Here is a 16376-nt window from a genome sequence, read left to right as displayed (position 1 = left end):
CGTGCTTGCAACTTTCCTATGTGTGATGTGTGTAATCATGTCAAGCATTCAAATACAAATGATATGTAGTTGAGTTTATAGAATTCACCCTCTTTCTTTTTACACTAGAGACGATATTTTGTTCCAATAATTCATGCGAATGTACGAACCTCATGAATTTTGACTGAAATATAAGCTCCTCGAATTGGCAATTTCCAGCTCTTAATATTGGATATATGGAATTATCCTTGAAATCGCTTGACTTATCCCTTTTAATCAGTTGGATTTTCTAAAATTATTATCTTAAGAAGTTCAGTTTTCTCTAATTCTCATTTTCTTAGCAGGAAGATGTGTCTGTCAAGTTGGAAGCCCTGGACATCTTGGGGGATCTTCTCAGCAGATTTGGAGGTAATTTGGGGAAAAAACTCCTACTAGGGGGGTCTTTCAGAAACATGTTAAAACAGTTTTATTTACTCAGAGTTACAAATGATATTATGTTGTTAAAATTATGGAGAGAAATTTGTGTATTTTGTTTTGTATAGCGCCTTGAGTAAGTAATTAGAAAAGTGCACTTTATAAATATTTTTGATTATTATCATTATTATTTCACAAAGATCTTAAAGGTACTATGTCCCATTTGCAGGCCAAAAAAATGAAAAAGTTAAATTCCAACTGCATTTTGAAAGATAATACTAATTTAGAACTTCCCTAAAAAAGGTGGGGCTTGAAAATGTCTTCAAGGGGGAAAATAACGACTATTAGTTGTCAAATCGACTTTAGGGCTATAGAGCCCAAAAGTAATAGTCTTGATTTTCAGACAATTGTACCGAATGGTCATACGTTTTATGCTGCGCAAAAATTCAATCAGTTTAATCTTGGCCATCACAAGAAGTGGGTTATTGATGTAGACAAATGCTCATGTACCCTTTACAACTCTTTTCATGTATTATTACCAAAGAAGAAAAAAAGCCAGTCAGTCACTCAATAGTGTCTGACAATGAAGTCTAGCAAGTAACCGGGTTTCCTTGCATAATTTGAATATGAGGACACTGCTAACGTTTAAATTTCACAGATAGGACATACATGACATATTCATAATTCCTGCAAAGTTCTAAAGAATTTGAGGTTGGCTGCAAAAGGGACATAGTACCTTTAAGTTGAACTTATCTCTAAGTTAGACTTTAACAATTATGGAAAGCCGTTAGCATCTTTGAAAACATCTTGTAAAAGTTATTCTAAGGGTATACAATGTTGATTAAAATGATTCATATTTTCTATTATCAAGGAGATTTTGTGTTCTTGATGTGGAATTCATGAAAAGTCTAAAGTACTTGAATTTTTGCTTATGAATATATATTTTATCTTGAGGCTACAAATGGCTCTCCATAATGTTTAAGTCCAACTTCGATTTAAGTTTGACTTAGGATCTTTGTGAAACACCCCCTAGTAGTGTAGAGGTAGTGTGGTTTAGTGGATAAGTCACTGGATTGTAGATGACAAGGCACAGGGTTAGAAATGTTCTGATCGGTACTGTCACCAGTTTGTGTGGGGCTTTTACAGTTATTGGTTCATTCATTAGATGGCAAATGCATGTATACTGTTACATAGATTTGTTGTGATACGTCACAGCTAGCAAGTTCTGTACTTGGAGTTGATGCTGAAGTGTTTACACTCTGCTATACAGATAACTTTCAATAAAAGGCTCAAAATGTTGTTATAACGTCAAACCAGTGACAGAATTCTATCACTTTTAGAACATTTCATAGTTTTTCAATACTACATTTTGTAACAATGATGATGTTCTGCTATGTTCTATTTCTTACACCATCCAGGTCTGTTGGTGAGTTTCCATCCATCCATCCAGTCATCTCTTCTCCCTCAGCTGGCTAGTGCTAGGATGGCTGTCAGAAAGAGGACCATCATCGCTCTTGGTAAGGAGTGTTATTTTATTAAAGCTTGTGTGTATGATATTGAAAGCCTTTATTCAAAATTGCATGCATTTCATTAAAGTGACTCGGTAACATTGTTGAAGGTTGATAAAAAAATGCATCATTTTTGTATGAAATGTTACTTATTATATTCCTTCTACTGTACTAACCCTCTAAAATGCCAAAAATCCTAAAGAAATTCTCAAACCACAAAGATATTTATGGTTTTCTTTGAAGGCATCAATGTGCAACACCCTCTAATAGTAAATTCTCCTGACCATTTTTGAATTTTCCCAACCGTTTTTCCATGAAAATAAGACATAAGACAGGCGTTAAAAAATCTTTCAACACTTAAATGTCTGGAATGGTATATACTGTAGAGCCAATTCATTGCTTTGTGACGATTTACATTCACTTAGAATAGAATTAGATTTTAATGATATAGTTGGGAGAATTAAGGAATCAATCAGATCAGTTTTTCCCAATTTTTATTGCTAATAATGGTCTGTTTTTACTCAAACTTTCAGATTATCTTTAATTGTACATTTATCATTAAAGTCACTACCCTAAGCACCATTTTCTCTAGTCTGATCGATGTTACCAAGTCCCTTTAAGAAATATAATGTCAATACCTTCAGGTTTTTTCTTTCGAAATACAACTCTCATATTTGTTATTGAACTGTCCAGGTCACCTCGTCATGAGCAGCAGTATCAAGCTCTTCTCAGACCTGATGGACTACCTGCTGAGTGAGCTGAGTGCAAACAAAAGCTCCTCTACAACCCGGACATACATACAGTGCATCGGGGCAATCAGGTATAATACTAGGTGGTTTGTTTGTTTAACCAAACTACTAAGAAAGCATGCGTGTGCTTGTAAGTAAGCAACCAGGGGATTGATGGCTTTAAGTCCGTTATTTCAAATCTTTGAAGATTATAGACCCCTATTTTATTAAGTTGCTACATTTGCTTAGACTCACTTACAGTGCTCATTGTTGCTAAGATATAGAGTGGTGAAGTGTGACGTCATCAAAAATCTACTTTTAGAATTTCTCAATTTTTTCTTCATTTTCCGAAAGAGCATCAAAAATAATATCTGAATGTCGAAAACTAATTGGATATATTAAGTTTTGGCTGAGATATGACCATCTGAATATATAGATGTCCTATGGGAATTCAGTGTTTTAGTGCTCTGGTTCATAACATTAGAAACCGAATTGCATTCTTTGATGTTGATTAAAGATAACTTTGTAATTTTGCTCTCGATTGTCCAAGTCTGCCGGTTATATGTTTAGTGGTTGGGGTCAAATGACTATCATTGACCTTTGATGACCTTTTGGTATTTTGATATAGCCGTCAAGCTGGTCATCGTGTTGGGGAACACCTGGAGAGGATCATCCCTCTGATCGTCAAGTTCTGCAAGATTGATGAAGATGATGAACTGAGAGAGTATTGTATCCAAGTAAGTAAACCAGGGACCCATTTCACAAAGCCTTTTTTCAATGGCAAATGACAAAAATCAGTGACAAATCTGCTGATAACCAATCAGAAGCAAGGATTTCAGTAGCTTAAAAAAACTATCATATGTCACTGATGACAAGTTTTGTGAACCCCCCCCCCCCTTTTTGTAGAATTTCTGAACATCCAACAGAATATTTGAAGAAGTTCCCCCCCCCCCCCAAAAGGGGTTATCAAAATCTGCATTAGCTACATAACAGTAATATTTAGTACTTGGTTACTATACTTTTGATTATACTTACAATTGGTTGTTTAAGAATATCAATAACTCGTTCTTCTCCTTATTTTGCAGGCTTTTGAATCATTTGTGAGACGATGCCCCAAAGAAGTTTCACCTCATGTTTCAACTGTAAGTATATAACTGTAATGTTAGTTCACAAATGTAGGCGCATTGGTGCTGACGGATTTGATAGCAAGTTTGTAGATGGCAAAACTTGGCTGAAAGTACATGGTGTACAATCCCAACCACAACTGCCTTTTTTTTTTTTTTATTGCACACTGTGTAGATTGTAGAACTATAATTAGAGTATGCTGTAATGATCATACAGTAACTGCAACTATATTTGATTCATTGCACACTGTATAGATTGTAGAACTGTGCCTCCAGTACATCTGTTATGATCCTAACTACAACTATGAAGATGACGATGAGGAAGAGGATGCCATGGATACAGAAGGAGAGGAGGAAGGGTAAGAGCACCGAGATATTATCGTTTCTTTGGAGCCAAAAGGGCATTTAGTCCTATACTTTAACATAGACTTAATGCCCTTCTGGCTCTGAACAGACAAAATTTCATTTAAAAAGTATTTAATAAGATTGATCACACACAAACTCGGGTTATCAAGAAAATAAATACAAGAAATTAAAAAAAGACATACATGCAGTGCTGCCCTTATACCATGCTTGGCAGGTTCATTAAATTCCCACTTCACCAAATCTGACTCTACCTCCACACACACACACACGTTTACATACTCATGAATATCCATGAATGTATTTGTAACACTACTTTGTTTTGCTATATTTTTGCTGCTACCCAACAGTGAGAGCGATGATGAGTACAGCGATGATGATGACATGAGCTGGAAGGTGAGGAGGGCATCAGCGAAATGTTTGGATGCTGTGATCGGATCCAGACACGAGATGCTGACAGAGTTCTACAACACGGTCTCACCCGCTCTTATTGCAAGATTCAAAGGTAGGTGAACCAGGGAGCAGGGAATATTGAAGATAAACAATTTATGATAATAATAATAATAATAGTGGGTTCTTGTATAGTGTGTTTGTCAGACTTGACACTCCTGGCCCTCCCGATTATTACCCTGGCTTAAGCATGGCTGCCATTACGGCACTCTAAAATTTCAAGGAATTAATTCCTGCCATGTACCCATTCACCTGGGTTGAGTGTGGCAAATAGAGAGAGTTATGAAAGTTGCTGTAACTAATTTGACGTGTTTTGAGCCAAACAACTTTAGTGTGATGTTTGCATACATTTATGTTAATACATGGGACATAAGCCCCACTGTTCTAGCCTACTAACTGTAAACACTGTTGAAGACAAATGGTTGGGTATACATTAAATTTTAATACCATTAAGAAACAGTTTTTTGAATGAAGTGAATGAAATGAAAGAGAAAAATTATGTTGTTTAGAACATATTTCCTGGGAGCCTATCTCTACATCTTTCTCCTCATTCTCTACATTACAATTCTGTTGTGTCTTCTTTGATATATTTTACTATTGCAATTCATATTTTGGTGTAATAGAGCGTGAGGAGAATGTGAAAGCGGATATCTTCCATGCCTACATCACCCTACTCCGTCAGACGAAACCAATCAACACAGGCTGCTTTGATCCGGATGCTATGGAGGAAGATGAAGGGTAAGCCAAGCATTTTGCTTTTTTGTTCTTCCTGCTGAGAACCATAAGGCCTTTACCTCGGTCATATGAGTTAAAGAGAAGGTTGAGTTCTGGGGAGAGGTGAAAAATAATATTTGTGAGCGTCATCATTGTTATTATGCAGTTGTGGAAGAACATGAGAGAAAAAATGTTCCCTGAAAAGCATAGCTCTACAAATGCCTTCATATTCTAAATATGACAAGTAATAGTTAACAAATGAGGCCCGATTTTTACGACACAAATTGTTGTAGTCCCATATACATCTTTCTGTGTACAGTGCTTGTAACTTTTAATACCAAGACTGGGCCAAATTTCTTATCATTTTGATGATTCCAGAACCTTGCAGTACACACCCATACTTATATGCTAGATGATCAACCTTTTCTGATCGATTTCACAACGTTTCTTTCACAATGCAATCCTTTAAGCATGTGCAAATACACTGTACTAGTACCTTTATCAACCGCATGCAAAGAGGACTACGGATGAAACCTTTTTGATGTACATGTACTAAATTTTCCAAGCAATGTAACACTACTTTAAACTTTGTTACAAGTGAGTGAATGATTCCTGAGCCCATTCAGTAAACGAGTCGTCTGCTTAATCATTCATGTAGGAATAAGTTATTCTTAAAGCCCCACTGCACTACTTATAGCTACTTGCGCCCTCTATAGCAAACAATGCGAAATCAGGCCTGTTGATCCCCCATGATATGATCCCCTTTTTCTTATGTTAATTGAGAGCTGATTTCATGAGATAACCACCTGTCAGTGACCTTGCAGAGAGGTCTCATCCCCCTGGCCAAACAATTGCAGACAGGCTTTAAAAGATATGTAGGTGAACTGGCTCTCTGAGCACTGACATATGATCTGGAAAGAATTAGTCAGCCAATAGGGTATTGTTAAAACTGTTTTTTAATTATTTTTATTTGATAATCTATGGAGTATATTTATACAGTCAAAGCTGCTTTAGTGACCACCTGTCTACAACAAGCACATTTTTCGTTACCCATGAAAATGGTTTCTCATTGAAACATGTACTAAAGGAACCTGAACAAGCACATTTTTTGTTTCCCTTGAAAATGGTTTCTCATTGAAACATGTACTAAAGGAACCTGTCTACGAAGACCACTTTTTGTGTTTCCCTTGGGCGGTCGCTGTAGACAGGTTTGACTGTATTAGAATATGTAGAAATGCAATTTTGTGATTTGTTCGGTTTGCACAGACCGGTCGCCATCTTGAAGCAGCAGGTGCCGAACATTGTGAGGGCGCTACACAAGCAGATGAAGGAGAAGAGCATCAAGACGAGACAAGGCTGCCTCAATCTCTTGACGGAGCTCATCAACGTCTCACCCGGTGCCCTGACAGCTCATATCCCATCGCTCGTACCAGGAATTGAGTTCTCTCTCATGTAAGATGTTAAAACAATTTTTATTGCATGACCGTGTTACATTGATTTATTTGTTGCAAGAAAAGTGTGCAAATTATTGGTGTGCTATTAAAAAGAATTGTTTGTGTAAAGTATGAATAACTTAAACTGTGCTTATTATTTGTTGTATCCTAAGTACTTTGTGAGCAAGAACAGTGTTTTAAGTAGTGATAAGAAGAAATACACATCCAAGCCTGTTCAAACTGTTTTATTTGAGTTACTGCTGAATAAATGTCCTAGAAATACAATTTGAATCAAAGAAAATAAATTAACAAGATGGAGAATAAATAGAAGGGTGCAATGATCGAGGAGAATATAAAAGAGAAGCAAATCTTGTAAAACATAACTAATCCAGAAATTGTATTTTTAAAAATATCGCATTTTCCCTTCTAATTGAATTTCTTATCCATCAGTGACAAGAACAGTAGTTCCAACATGAAGATTGATGCACTGGCCTTCCTCAACTGTCTCCTGAATAACCACAGCCCTGAAGCTTTTCATGCTCATATCTCTCTCATTGTTCCTGTAAGTAGATCTCTAATCTTAAAAACAAAGACCAGTTATGGTCATGCGATTGCATTTTGAAAGAAACGATGTGAAATCGGTCAGAAAAGGTTGATCATCTAGCATAGATGTACTGCAAGGTTCTGGAATCATCAAAATGATAAGAAATTTGGCCCAGTCTTCATAAAGTAACAAGCACTGTATACAGAAAGATGTATATGGGACTACGCACACGTGCGCGACACATGCGTTTTTTATCTCTCACATCCCAATAGATAAACTAATTTACCAAATATATCAATTAGTAGGTGGTTTCCCAGCAAATTTTTTATCATCATGTATTATTCAAAACATATTCTTTCACACATGATAGGTAATGAGAGCTTATAATTCATTCTTTGAAATTGGGGCGTTTCCAAACTGGTCTTTACCTTTAATTCGTATTGATAACGCATACAGGGTTCCGACAGTCATGGAAAAAACCTGGAAAGTCTTCCCCAAAAAAAACATTTTGGAAAGTCATGGAAATTGTTCATGGGTATGGGCCATGTTTAGCTATGATAACCTTCCAGTTTGAACTGACAAAGGGCATGGTGTTTGTATGCCTCTTGGATGCTGCAACCCATACCCAAATGGTACTTACATTGTATCTGGTCATGGAACAAAAATGGGTTATGGAAAGTCATGAAAAGGTCATGGAACCTGGTTCTCTAACTTTTTTTTTTGTACTTAAATAGTGCCAGTCTGTGCTTTGGAAATTGTTACCAGCTTCAGCAAAGCACCTCAAGGAATACTAATTACTGTTACAACCTGTTATCAGTTTAAAAGCGGAATTCACTGGGTTCTTCTAGTAATCTTCAAAGGGTTTATGCATTCTATAATGCAGATAATGAAGATGAGGGTGAGGAATATAAATTTTGATCGTCTCATTGAAAAAAAATTGGACAATCCATTTTATTAAATTTGTAGCATCTTTTTTGGTTTGATGATCATTATCTACATATTGTACTACAATTTGATATTTCTCAAAAACTTCATATCACTATTTTTTTGTTCTATATTCATATTGGACATTTTCTCCAAGATGAATGATAATAATGATGAATATTCATCAGTTTGTATAATTTTACTATTCTTTAAGAAGGGGTAAAATTTAACTTTTTATTCTCTCCATAATTCCATGATTCATTACACGATTTGTAGAATATAATCCTTGATGTTTCTATGTATTTTTTTCTTGTTGCTAGCCTGTGGTCGCTGCAGCTGGAGATCCATTCTACAAGATCACATCAGAGGCTCTCCTTGTCACCCAGACTCTAGTCAAAGTCATCAGGCCACTAGGTATGTTTCAGCCAGCTGATTAGGAGATTGATTGATTGGTTGATTGATTGATTGACATACCATTGACATTGATGGACAACTGGATGAATTGTTAATACTGGGATGTGAAGGGGATTTTGTTTAAGCTGCATGACACGTACTGACTGAAAATGTGCGTCGCTCCAATTAACTCAATACTGGCTGTCAGTCAAGTTGAGTCATGCTATGGAATTAATTATATTTTTTGATAGATAAATTTCATTCATGATCTTTCTTTTTTTTCTTTTTCATCACAATCTGGTCTCAGGCTTGCAATTTTTTTTTCTTCATTATAATCCAGATTAGAATTTGCTCTTGCCTGATAACAAGCCTCCCAAACTAATTGAACAATCCTGCCTTATAATACATTACATTTTTATTTTTATTTTATTCCATTGCAGAGAAAGATAATGGATTTGACTTCTCCCCGTTCGTCCTTGACCTGTACGGCTGCACACTGACCCGTCTCAAGGCAGCGGACATTGACCAAGAGGTCAAGGAAAGGGCAATCTCATGCATGTAAGTACTCCCACCCTGGAAAAATGTGTTGACCTCCATTTTGGGATCTTGAGTTAGTATTCAACCTACTATTCTTATCAGGCAAAATCATATCAAAACTAAAATTCAGATGATCTCAGATTTAAATATGCATCAACATTGTCAACAATTACGCTCTTAGAAGTTGCACTACACTTTATATCTCATTATACTTTGCTGCAGCAAATTTTAGAACAATTTTACTTTACTTTGAAATATGCTCTGTGTTTAAAAAGTTGCACCTAATCCGAAACTGTCTCAGAAAATGTAATGACAAAGATAGTGGTATTTTGCTTGCAGATATATCATGTACATTGGTACAAGAGATTCAGTCATTTCAAAGCAATTCAAAAGTATAGTGATTTCAAATCTCTTTATGGTCTAGCTACAAAGAAGTCACAATTAAACATACATTGAGTAAAAATTGAACAATAGGGGTGAAGCTGACAATATATACCATCACATAATCTTGATTTCCTCCTTTAAACCAATCAGGGGTCAGATCATCTGTAACCTTGGCGATCACCTGAAGTCTGAGCTGTCTACCTGCTTGCCCATCTTCTTGGATCGTCTGAGGAATGAGATCACCAGGCTGACCACAGTCAAAGCTCTTACTCTCATCTCTGGCTCACCCCTTGAAGTGGATCTCTCTCCTATACTGGTGAGTTGTGTAGATGCCCTCATTGGCAAGTTTAAGGGGGGGGGGGGGAGATAATCTAGCCTGTACTACCTTTAAAAAAAAAACAGTTGCAAGTCGAGTCAAGGTTCTTACTCTGATTGCTGACTCATCATTCAATAGTTCATCCCTTTCCCCAATTGAATGAGTTAAGTGTGGATATCAGTGGCAGAATTAAACAAAATGAAAAGTTATGGAGGGAGAAGGGGGGGGGGGGGAGTGCAACTGTCTTGTGCCTCCTTTAAAAACCCTGTGGCATATAAGTACACAACATGTAGACTGATCTTGTAGACATGGACTGATCTTGTTGTCGTATTACATTTGTTGGCCAGTGCACATTTATACAATGTACTACTGATACATGAAAATTACATGCATTTTGATTCATATATCATTATTTCTTAATGTATATTTTATACTTCTGCAGGGACAAGGTGTACCCATTTTGGCCTCCTTCTTGCGTAAGAACCACAGAGCTCTCAAATTGGCAACGCTCTCATCCCTCAACATACTCATCAGAAACTACGGTAAGCATGGAGTGTCCTAATACAGAGGAATAGAAAAAAAAGAGGCATTCAGACTTATTGGTTAAAGTGACTCAGTAACATTGCCACAGATTCTGAAACAAAATCCTGGATTTAGCTCATGCTGCAATCATGATTATAAACCTTTAGGTCAGACAGGAATCACATGACTTTTACAAGCTGATCGCCTGTCTGATCAAGATATTTATGATTGGAAATCAAAAAAAAATTATTTTGTTTTCCTAACGAACTTCAGTCTATTGGGGAATATGAGTATGGTAAAACCAGTCAATCAAAGATTTTTACTTTTTTGAGGCACTTCACTTTTAATTTCGAAGCGAAACTTTTTTAGGGCTGTAATATTACACGATACCACAGACACTGGTAACACGTAGGGCCATGCATCACAGATTTAACATTGTTAAACGATGCCTTTAAAAAAAAGTTATATATGGTGACATAATCATTCAGTTGTCTCCTATTTTTATCTATAGGTTCCTCCCTGACAAGTACGATGATCGATGGCATCATGACAGAGCTGCCTCCGCTCATCAACGAGAGTGACCTCCACATCTCCCAGCTGACCCTTAACCTCTTGACCTCTCTGTGTGAGATCCACCCATCCAGTATGGCGAAGATCTACGATCACATCCTAGTGGAGATTCTAATTCTGGTCAGATCTCCTCTGCTCCAAGGTAAAAATAAATTATTCTTGTATGAATTTAATAAAGAAATCAAATATAGAAAACAAGTTTTGTTCTTGCCTCTACGTGCTAGGTGATCTTAGTCTTACTGCATTTTGTCTTTTTCACTCTAAAAATTATATATTGGTCAGTGACACTTTTCTTTTAAGCGGTCTGTTCATAAAATTTCTTCATCAAAATAGATACAGAATCACAAACCTGTCATGAAATGAAATGAATAATGCAATTATGCTATTGTCACTTATTAATAGGTATTGAAGAAAAAGTGAATGAATATTTTGTGATCAAATGCAGGCAGATCTTATCCCTGTTCCAATATGATTTGTTAAAAATAAATTTATGTAATTTTTAAAAGTGACATGATTCCAATGACCATGTACTGCTTTGTATAGTATGTATGAACCAGGCTTGGTTCATGTGGTGCACAACTTGTTGAATAACTTTACACAGCTTTACACAACAAATTTACAGTGTATGCACTTGGAGACCTACATGTAAATACTTATTCTGTTTGATTTACTGATGTAAAGCGCTTTGAGCATGTTTATGTAAAGGCGCTATATAAATATCAATATGTATGTATGTATGGTTATTTAAGATTGTTTTCTCAATTTATGTTTTTCTCTATCTTCCTTTTTGACATGTGCATTTCTATTCATTTTTGTAATTTACTCTGATGAGTGCAAGACTTCTTCCATAAATCTCTTTATACCCAACACTCTTCTCTGTTTTGTTTTGTTTTGTCTTTCAAATAGGTGGTGCCCTGACTGCCATGTTGGACTTTTACAAGGTACTGGTCTTGACCAAGACGTCTAAGATGGGGTTCCAGGAACTCCTTGGACTACTGACGGCTCCCGTCTACAGCCCAACAGAGGCTACCCAACCGTCTACCACACCCTATGCAGTCCACAAACAGGTAAGCCCACAGATGGGACTGAACATAATGTCTGTGCACCACTAGGTTGAGGCATAGATGTTAGCTAATGTGCATTCAATAAACAGTTAAAGAGAAAGTCCCCCCTTAAAAAGAAGTTAGTTTTAATACAAGGAGCAAACAAGAAAAACAGATCGGTGAAGGTTTGAGAAAAATCGGACAATAAATAAGAAAGTTATGGATTTTTTGGTTTTATGTTTCATAGATCGGACTATACATGCTTATCACCAATAGGTATTTACACGAATGGGACAATAAGTATACAAACGGGTAAATGCATGGATGGGACTGAAGGTGCAGTTCGCAAGCTAGGCGACACACCCCAAAAAGTGCTAGTACCTAAATGCCTCCATGTACGTGCTGTCCTCGATATTCTGTGACATGAGATAAAACCTTCCATTTTGATCTCAACTTCTTTGCAGGCTTTCCATTCAATTGCAAAGTGCGTTGCTGTTTTAACGATTTCCTGTGCCAACCAAGGATCAACTGTTGTTCTTCAGTTTGTAAATGATATCAAGGTGAGCCCAAATATATCTCTCTTCTTTTTTGTCTCAATATGATTATTCATGTGACTTATTATGTCAGTCTTCTTTTGGTGCATATGTTTCATTTTTAATTTTTCTTAGTTTTTTAAGATGTGAATATTCTTGTTTGAAGATGCTTGTGTTCTCCTTTTCTTTTGTTGCTGTATCTAATTTTTGATGTTATGAAGTATTATACCTCTCTTTCGAAATCATAGAATTTGTGTATCGTTTCTCTGTGCTTCATACCCAATTACACCACCCGTAATGCAAATGATGATGGTATTGTTTAGGTTGTGTCATATTTGCATTTAATAACTTGATTGTGTCTCTTTCCAGAATCCTGAATCAACAGATTCTATCAGGTTGTTTGCTTTGTTGGCTCTTGGTGAGATAGGAAAGCATGTGTAAGTATACTCTTAAAGAGAAGATTTGGTTCTGGGAAAGGTGAATATTGATTTGTATTAAAGCCTTTTCATTCTTTTTATGACAGTGTGTAGGAGTATCATAGAAAAAATGTCTTCTGAAGAGGATGGCTTGTCAAATACCCTCATATTTGACATATGACATATAACAACTAATAAAGGTTGTGAACCACACTTTCATGCAACATGTTTGTGTAGTCCCTTATACACATTTCTGTGTACAGTGCTTGCGACCTTTAGCAAGACTGTGTCACTTTCTTATCATTTTGATTATTCGAAAACCTCACAATATACACTAATACATGACCAATCAGAGTCAGACACACTCCATCTTCATTCTCAAGTCCAAGCTGCTACACTTCTGTATACGTGATTTAAAAGATTAAAAGATACAGTAGAGATGGTTTATCTACCACAATACAGTGGTGATGAAGAACTTGCCTAAATTTTTATATACACGTATGCCAAACATTATTTTGATACATTCACCATTCATGCAAAAAGACCATAACATGCCTGCCTTGCTGGATATGAGTGCTATACAAGATATTGTCCATGCTGTTGTTGTTATTATCAGTATTCTTATATTCCATGCAGAGATTTGAGCGGTCAAGCTGAGCTTCAGAAGGTCATTGTAGAATCGTTCTCATCACCCTGTGAGGAGGTCAAATCGGCCGCTTCTTATGCCCTTGGTAAGTAGATTGCATTATGGTCACTTCATCTTGACCGGGAAACCCGCCCTTGATAGTGACGTTCGATTCAATTTTCAATTCGCTTATTTCAATTCCAGCAGTTAAAAAAAAATACAGTATAATACAGTACAAATTTTACAAAACATTGTTTTGAAGGAAAGCAGATGAATCAGAGAGATTGGTGAAAGTTTGAACGAAATCAGCTGAGCAAAAGAAAGTTTTATTTAATTTTTTAAATAAATTTGATGATCATACATTTGGCAATTTCTAAGTGGTAGTGTCACCAATGCTTTATGATCAGACACCTCTCCTTTTTGCTCCTACATGTACATGCAAAATGACTACAGTGTATAAGTTTTATAAACAAAAAAGTCACTTAGGACTAAGAAGGAATTCACGATATATTAGTGTAACTACAATTTGGAGACTTGTCCCCAAATACGTGGAAATTCAAATAGCTTACAGCAATCAATAGGACAACTACAAAAAATGGAAAGGTCACAAAGAGTTATGTAGAATCAAGTGTATATGTAAAATTCTCCATCTTGGAGAAGACAACAAAGTTTGCAAACATTCTTTTGATTCCTTTTCTCTACGAATGTGTTGTTTGTTTCCTTTCAGGTAATGTTAGTGTAGGCAACCTCCCCAAGTACCTTCCGTTCGTCCTACAAGAGATAGAGACACAGCAGAAAAGACAGTACCTACTACTACACTCTCTCAAAGAGGTAAGAAATTGAAGAAACAAAGCAAATCAAAGTTTGGTTTGTGTATTAATACGTGATGTCATTTTAAAGAGAGACATCTTATGAAGGGAAGGCATCAGGTTTTTGGGGGAAATTTTGTTTCAATAAAAGAAAATATTTTGTTTTAATAGATTAAAGACCAGCAGAAAAGACATACCCTCCTACTAAAGTCTCTCAGAGAGATATTAAGGTGATGATGAGAAAATGGAGCATAGGTTGTTAATCATTACGGAAAGACATTTCATGATCAAACATCTGGCTTGTGTGGTGATGTTGTTTTGATCAAAGAGAATAGTTTTTTTTGAAGAGATTGAGGCACAACAAAAGAGACATCATCTACTACTCTATCTAAAAGTCCTTACTTATATTTTAGTGACTTTGTTCTTGTCTGATATTAAAGGTTTGAGGATTGTTGATTAATTGAACCTACCGGTAGGCAGAGACATATAGACTGGACACTTGAGTTGCATCCATATAGGTTATTTATTTATTTCATTTTATTGGGTCCCTTCAGAAGGATATCTACATGTATGTACATGTTGCTGCATGTAGTATATCATCAAGATTATCACCTTTTTCCCATTAACATTTATACACAGATTCCAGTATATACCAGTAGTGCTATGATAGTGTAAACTGTATTTTGTGTTATGTTAGTGTTATAATGCTTATTTCTTAGATCAAAGATATTGTATCAAGACCTGTTCCTACTTAAGCATTATTCTAAGGCTTACATTTAGAAGCTTACATTGAAGTCATCAGGTTATTTTGATGCATACTTGACCATGTAGTCCCGTCTTATATGCATTGATGTTGGTTGTATCTTTCAGATCATCTCATGTCAAAGTGTTTCCCAGGCTGGTGTGGATGGACTGAAGCCATTTGTTGAAACAATTTGGTGAGTTACATCAGCATGATCAGTCAGTTTAGATTTTATTTCAAGGGGAAAGCAGCTATTAAAACAGCAACAACAAAATCTAATAGAAATGGAGCACTAAAGCTTTTTTCGATTTTGCTTTTAAAGTGATTTAGTGTTGATGAATGCAATGTTATGATGAGTTGGAACAATGAAATCTGTATCGGTTTTATTTTTATATCATGAAAATTATAATAGTCTAATACTGAAAACATACAATTAATATGTAGCATAATGTGATGAAAGGGGAAGAAATATGAAAATAGTATACAGAATTTATATTTTGGGTTTGTGAGAGGACATAAATACATTAGTAGTGTTTTCTTCTTAATCATTATAATTTTGTTTTGTTACAAAGGTAATAAAGAAGTCAGAGAAATGGAAAAAAAAAAAAAAAATAAAATGTAGATTATCTTTAAAAACATTTAATAAGTATTTCTTTTTTTTTGGGGGGGGGGGCGGGGGAAGAGGTGGAAATTATTTCAGACTACTGATATTAATAGAAAAAATGCTTTTGATTTTGCATTTTTAGAAGAATTGCAGTGAAGATAAAAAGCTTTCTGTTCCGAGAACTGGTTCATATTTCTGTTGTAGGATAAACTGTGTTATTGATTTAATTGACTGGTAAGTTCATTTCTCTCTGTTTTTTTATGTTTTTGTCTTCAGGTCAATGTTATTTAACCATTGTGAGTGTCCGGAGGAAGGAACAAGGAATGTAGTTGCAGAATGTTTGGGAAAACTTACCCTCATAAACCCTGAACAACTGCTACCGATGCTGAAGGTGAGAAGCTTCAATCAGCTTGTTTTCTCTCTAGCTTTTGTAATCCCATCTTGTATTGCACCCAGGTTTGAGCAAGGCCTTATTAACCCATAGACTATATAATTCACTCATTGCCATAGGCTTAATACAGGGGCCACCCGGTTCCAGTAGACAATAGGTTAACCTATTTTTACACTAAACCACCATACCAGCGTAATGCCTTGCACATTTCTGTATCATATAGAAACACACAAATAAGAGAGTACATAAAGGGGCATTTGTTTCATGATGCTACTTTTGTATACCCCCATTTTGCACGTCAACTAGCAGT

At 35.9% G+C, this 16376-nt stretch overlaps 1 protein-coding gene across 2 annotated transcripts in view; it reads left to right on the top strand.

Annotated features, from left to right (window-relative positions):
- Nucleotides 1-16376, top strand: part of LOC586413 (cullin-associated NEDD8-dissociated protein 1) — a 32631-nt gene that overhangs the window by 6841 nt on the left and 9414 nt on the right. The window contains exons 6-27 of one of the 2 annotated variants that reach the window (XM_030974614.1): nucleotides 324-387; nucleotides 1812-1910; nucleotides 2595-2721; nucleotides 3258-3366; nucleotides 3715-3771; nucleotides 4009-4112; nucleotides 4467-4621; nucleotides 5190-5304; nucleotides 6547-6732; nucleotides 7164-7275; nucleotides 8502-8595; nucleotides 9015-9132; nucleotides 9646-9811; nucleotides 10254-10353; nucleotides 10845-11045; nucleotides 11810-11970; nucleotides 12411-12506; nucleotides 12849-12916; nucleotides 13532-13626; nucleotides 14248-14351; nucleotides 15200-15267; nucleotides 15952-16066. In XM_030974614.1, the coding sequence (XP_030830474.1) occupies nucleotides 324-387; nucleotides 1812-1910; nucleotides 2595-2721; nucleotides 3258-3366; nucleotides 3715-3771; nucleotides 4009-4112; nucleotides 4467-4621; nucleotides 5190-5304; nucleotides 6547-6732; nucleotides 7164-7275; nucleotides 8502-8595; nucleotides 9015-9132; nucleotides 9646-9811; nucleotides 10254-10353; nucleotides 10845-11045; nucleotides 11810-11970; nucleotides 12411-12506; nucleotides 12849-12916; nucleotides 13532-13626; nucleotides 14248-14351; nucleotides 15200-15267; nucleotides 15952-16066 (2514 nt within the window). Of the gene's footprint in view, nucleotides 1-320; nucleotides 388-1811; nucleotides 1911-2594; nucleotides 2722-3257; nucleotides 3367-3714; nucleotides 3772-4008; nucleotides 4113-4466; nucleotides 4622-5189; nucleotides 5305-6546; nucleotides 6733-7163; nucleotides 7276-8501; nucleotides 8596-9014; nucleotides 9133-9645; nucleotides 9812-10253; nucleotides 10354-10844; nucleotides 11046-11809; nucleotides 11971-12410; nucleotides 12507-12848; nucleotides 12917-13531; nucleotides 13627-14247; nucleotides 14352-15199; nucleotides 15268-15951; nucleotides 16067-16376 lie in introns of both variants that reach the window. The other variant, XM_030974612.1, reaches the window with a different exon arrangement.

This window comes from Strongylocentrotus purpuratus, unplaced genomic scaffold (assembly GCF_000002235.5).
Source record: "Strongylocentrotus purpuratus isolate Spur 01 unplaced genomic scaffold, Spur_5.0 spur5_scaffold_7, whole genome shotgun sequence".
Classification (NCBI taxonomy): Eukaryota; Metazoa; Echinodermata; class Echinoidea; order Camarodonta; family Strongylocentrotidae; genus Strongylocentrotus; species Strongylocentrotus purpuratus.
This window is presented reverse-complemented; position numbering and strand designations above follow the sequence as displayed.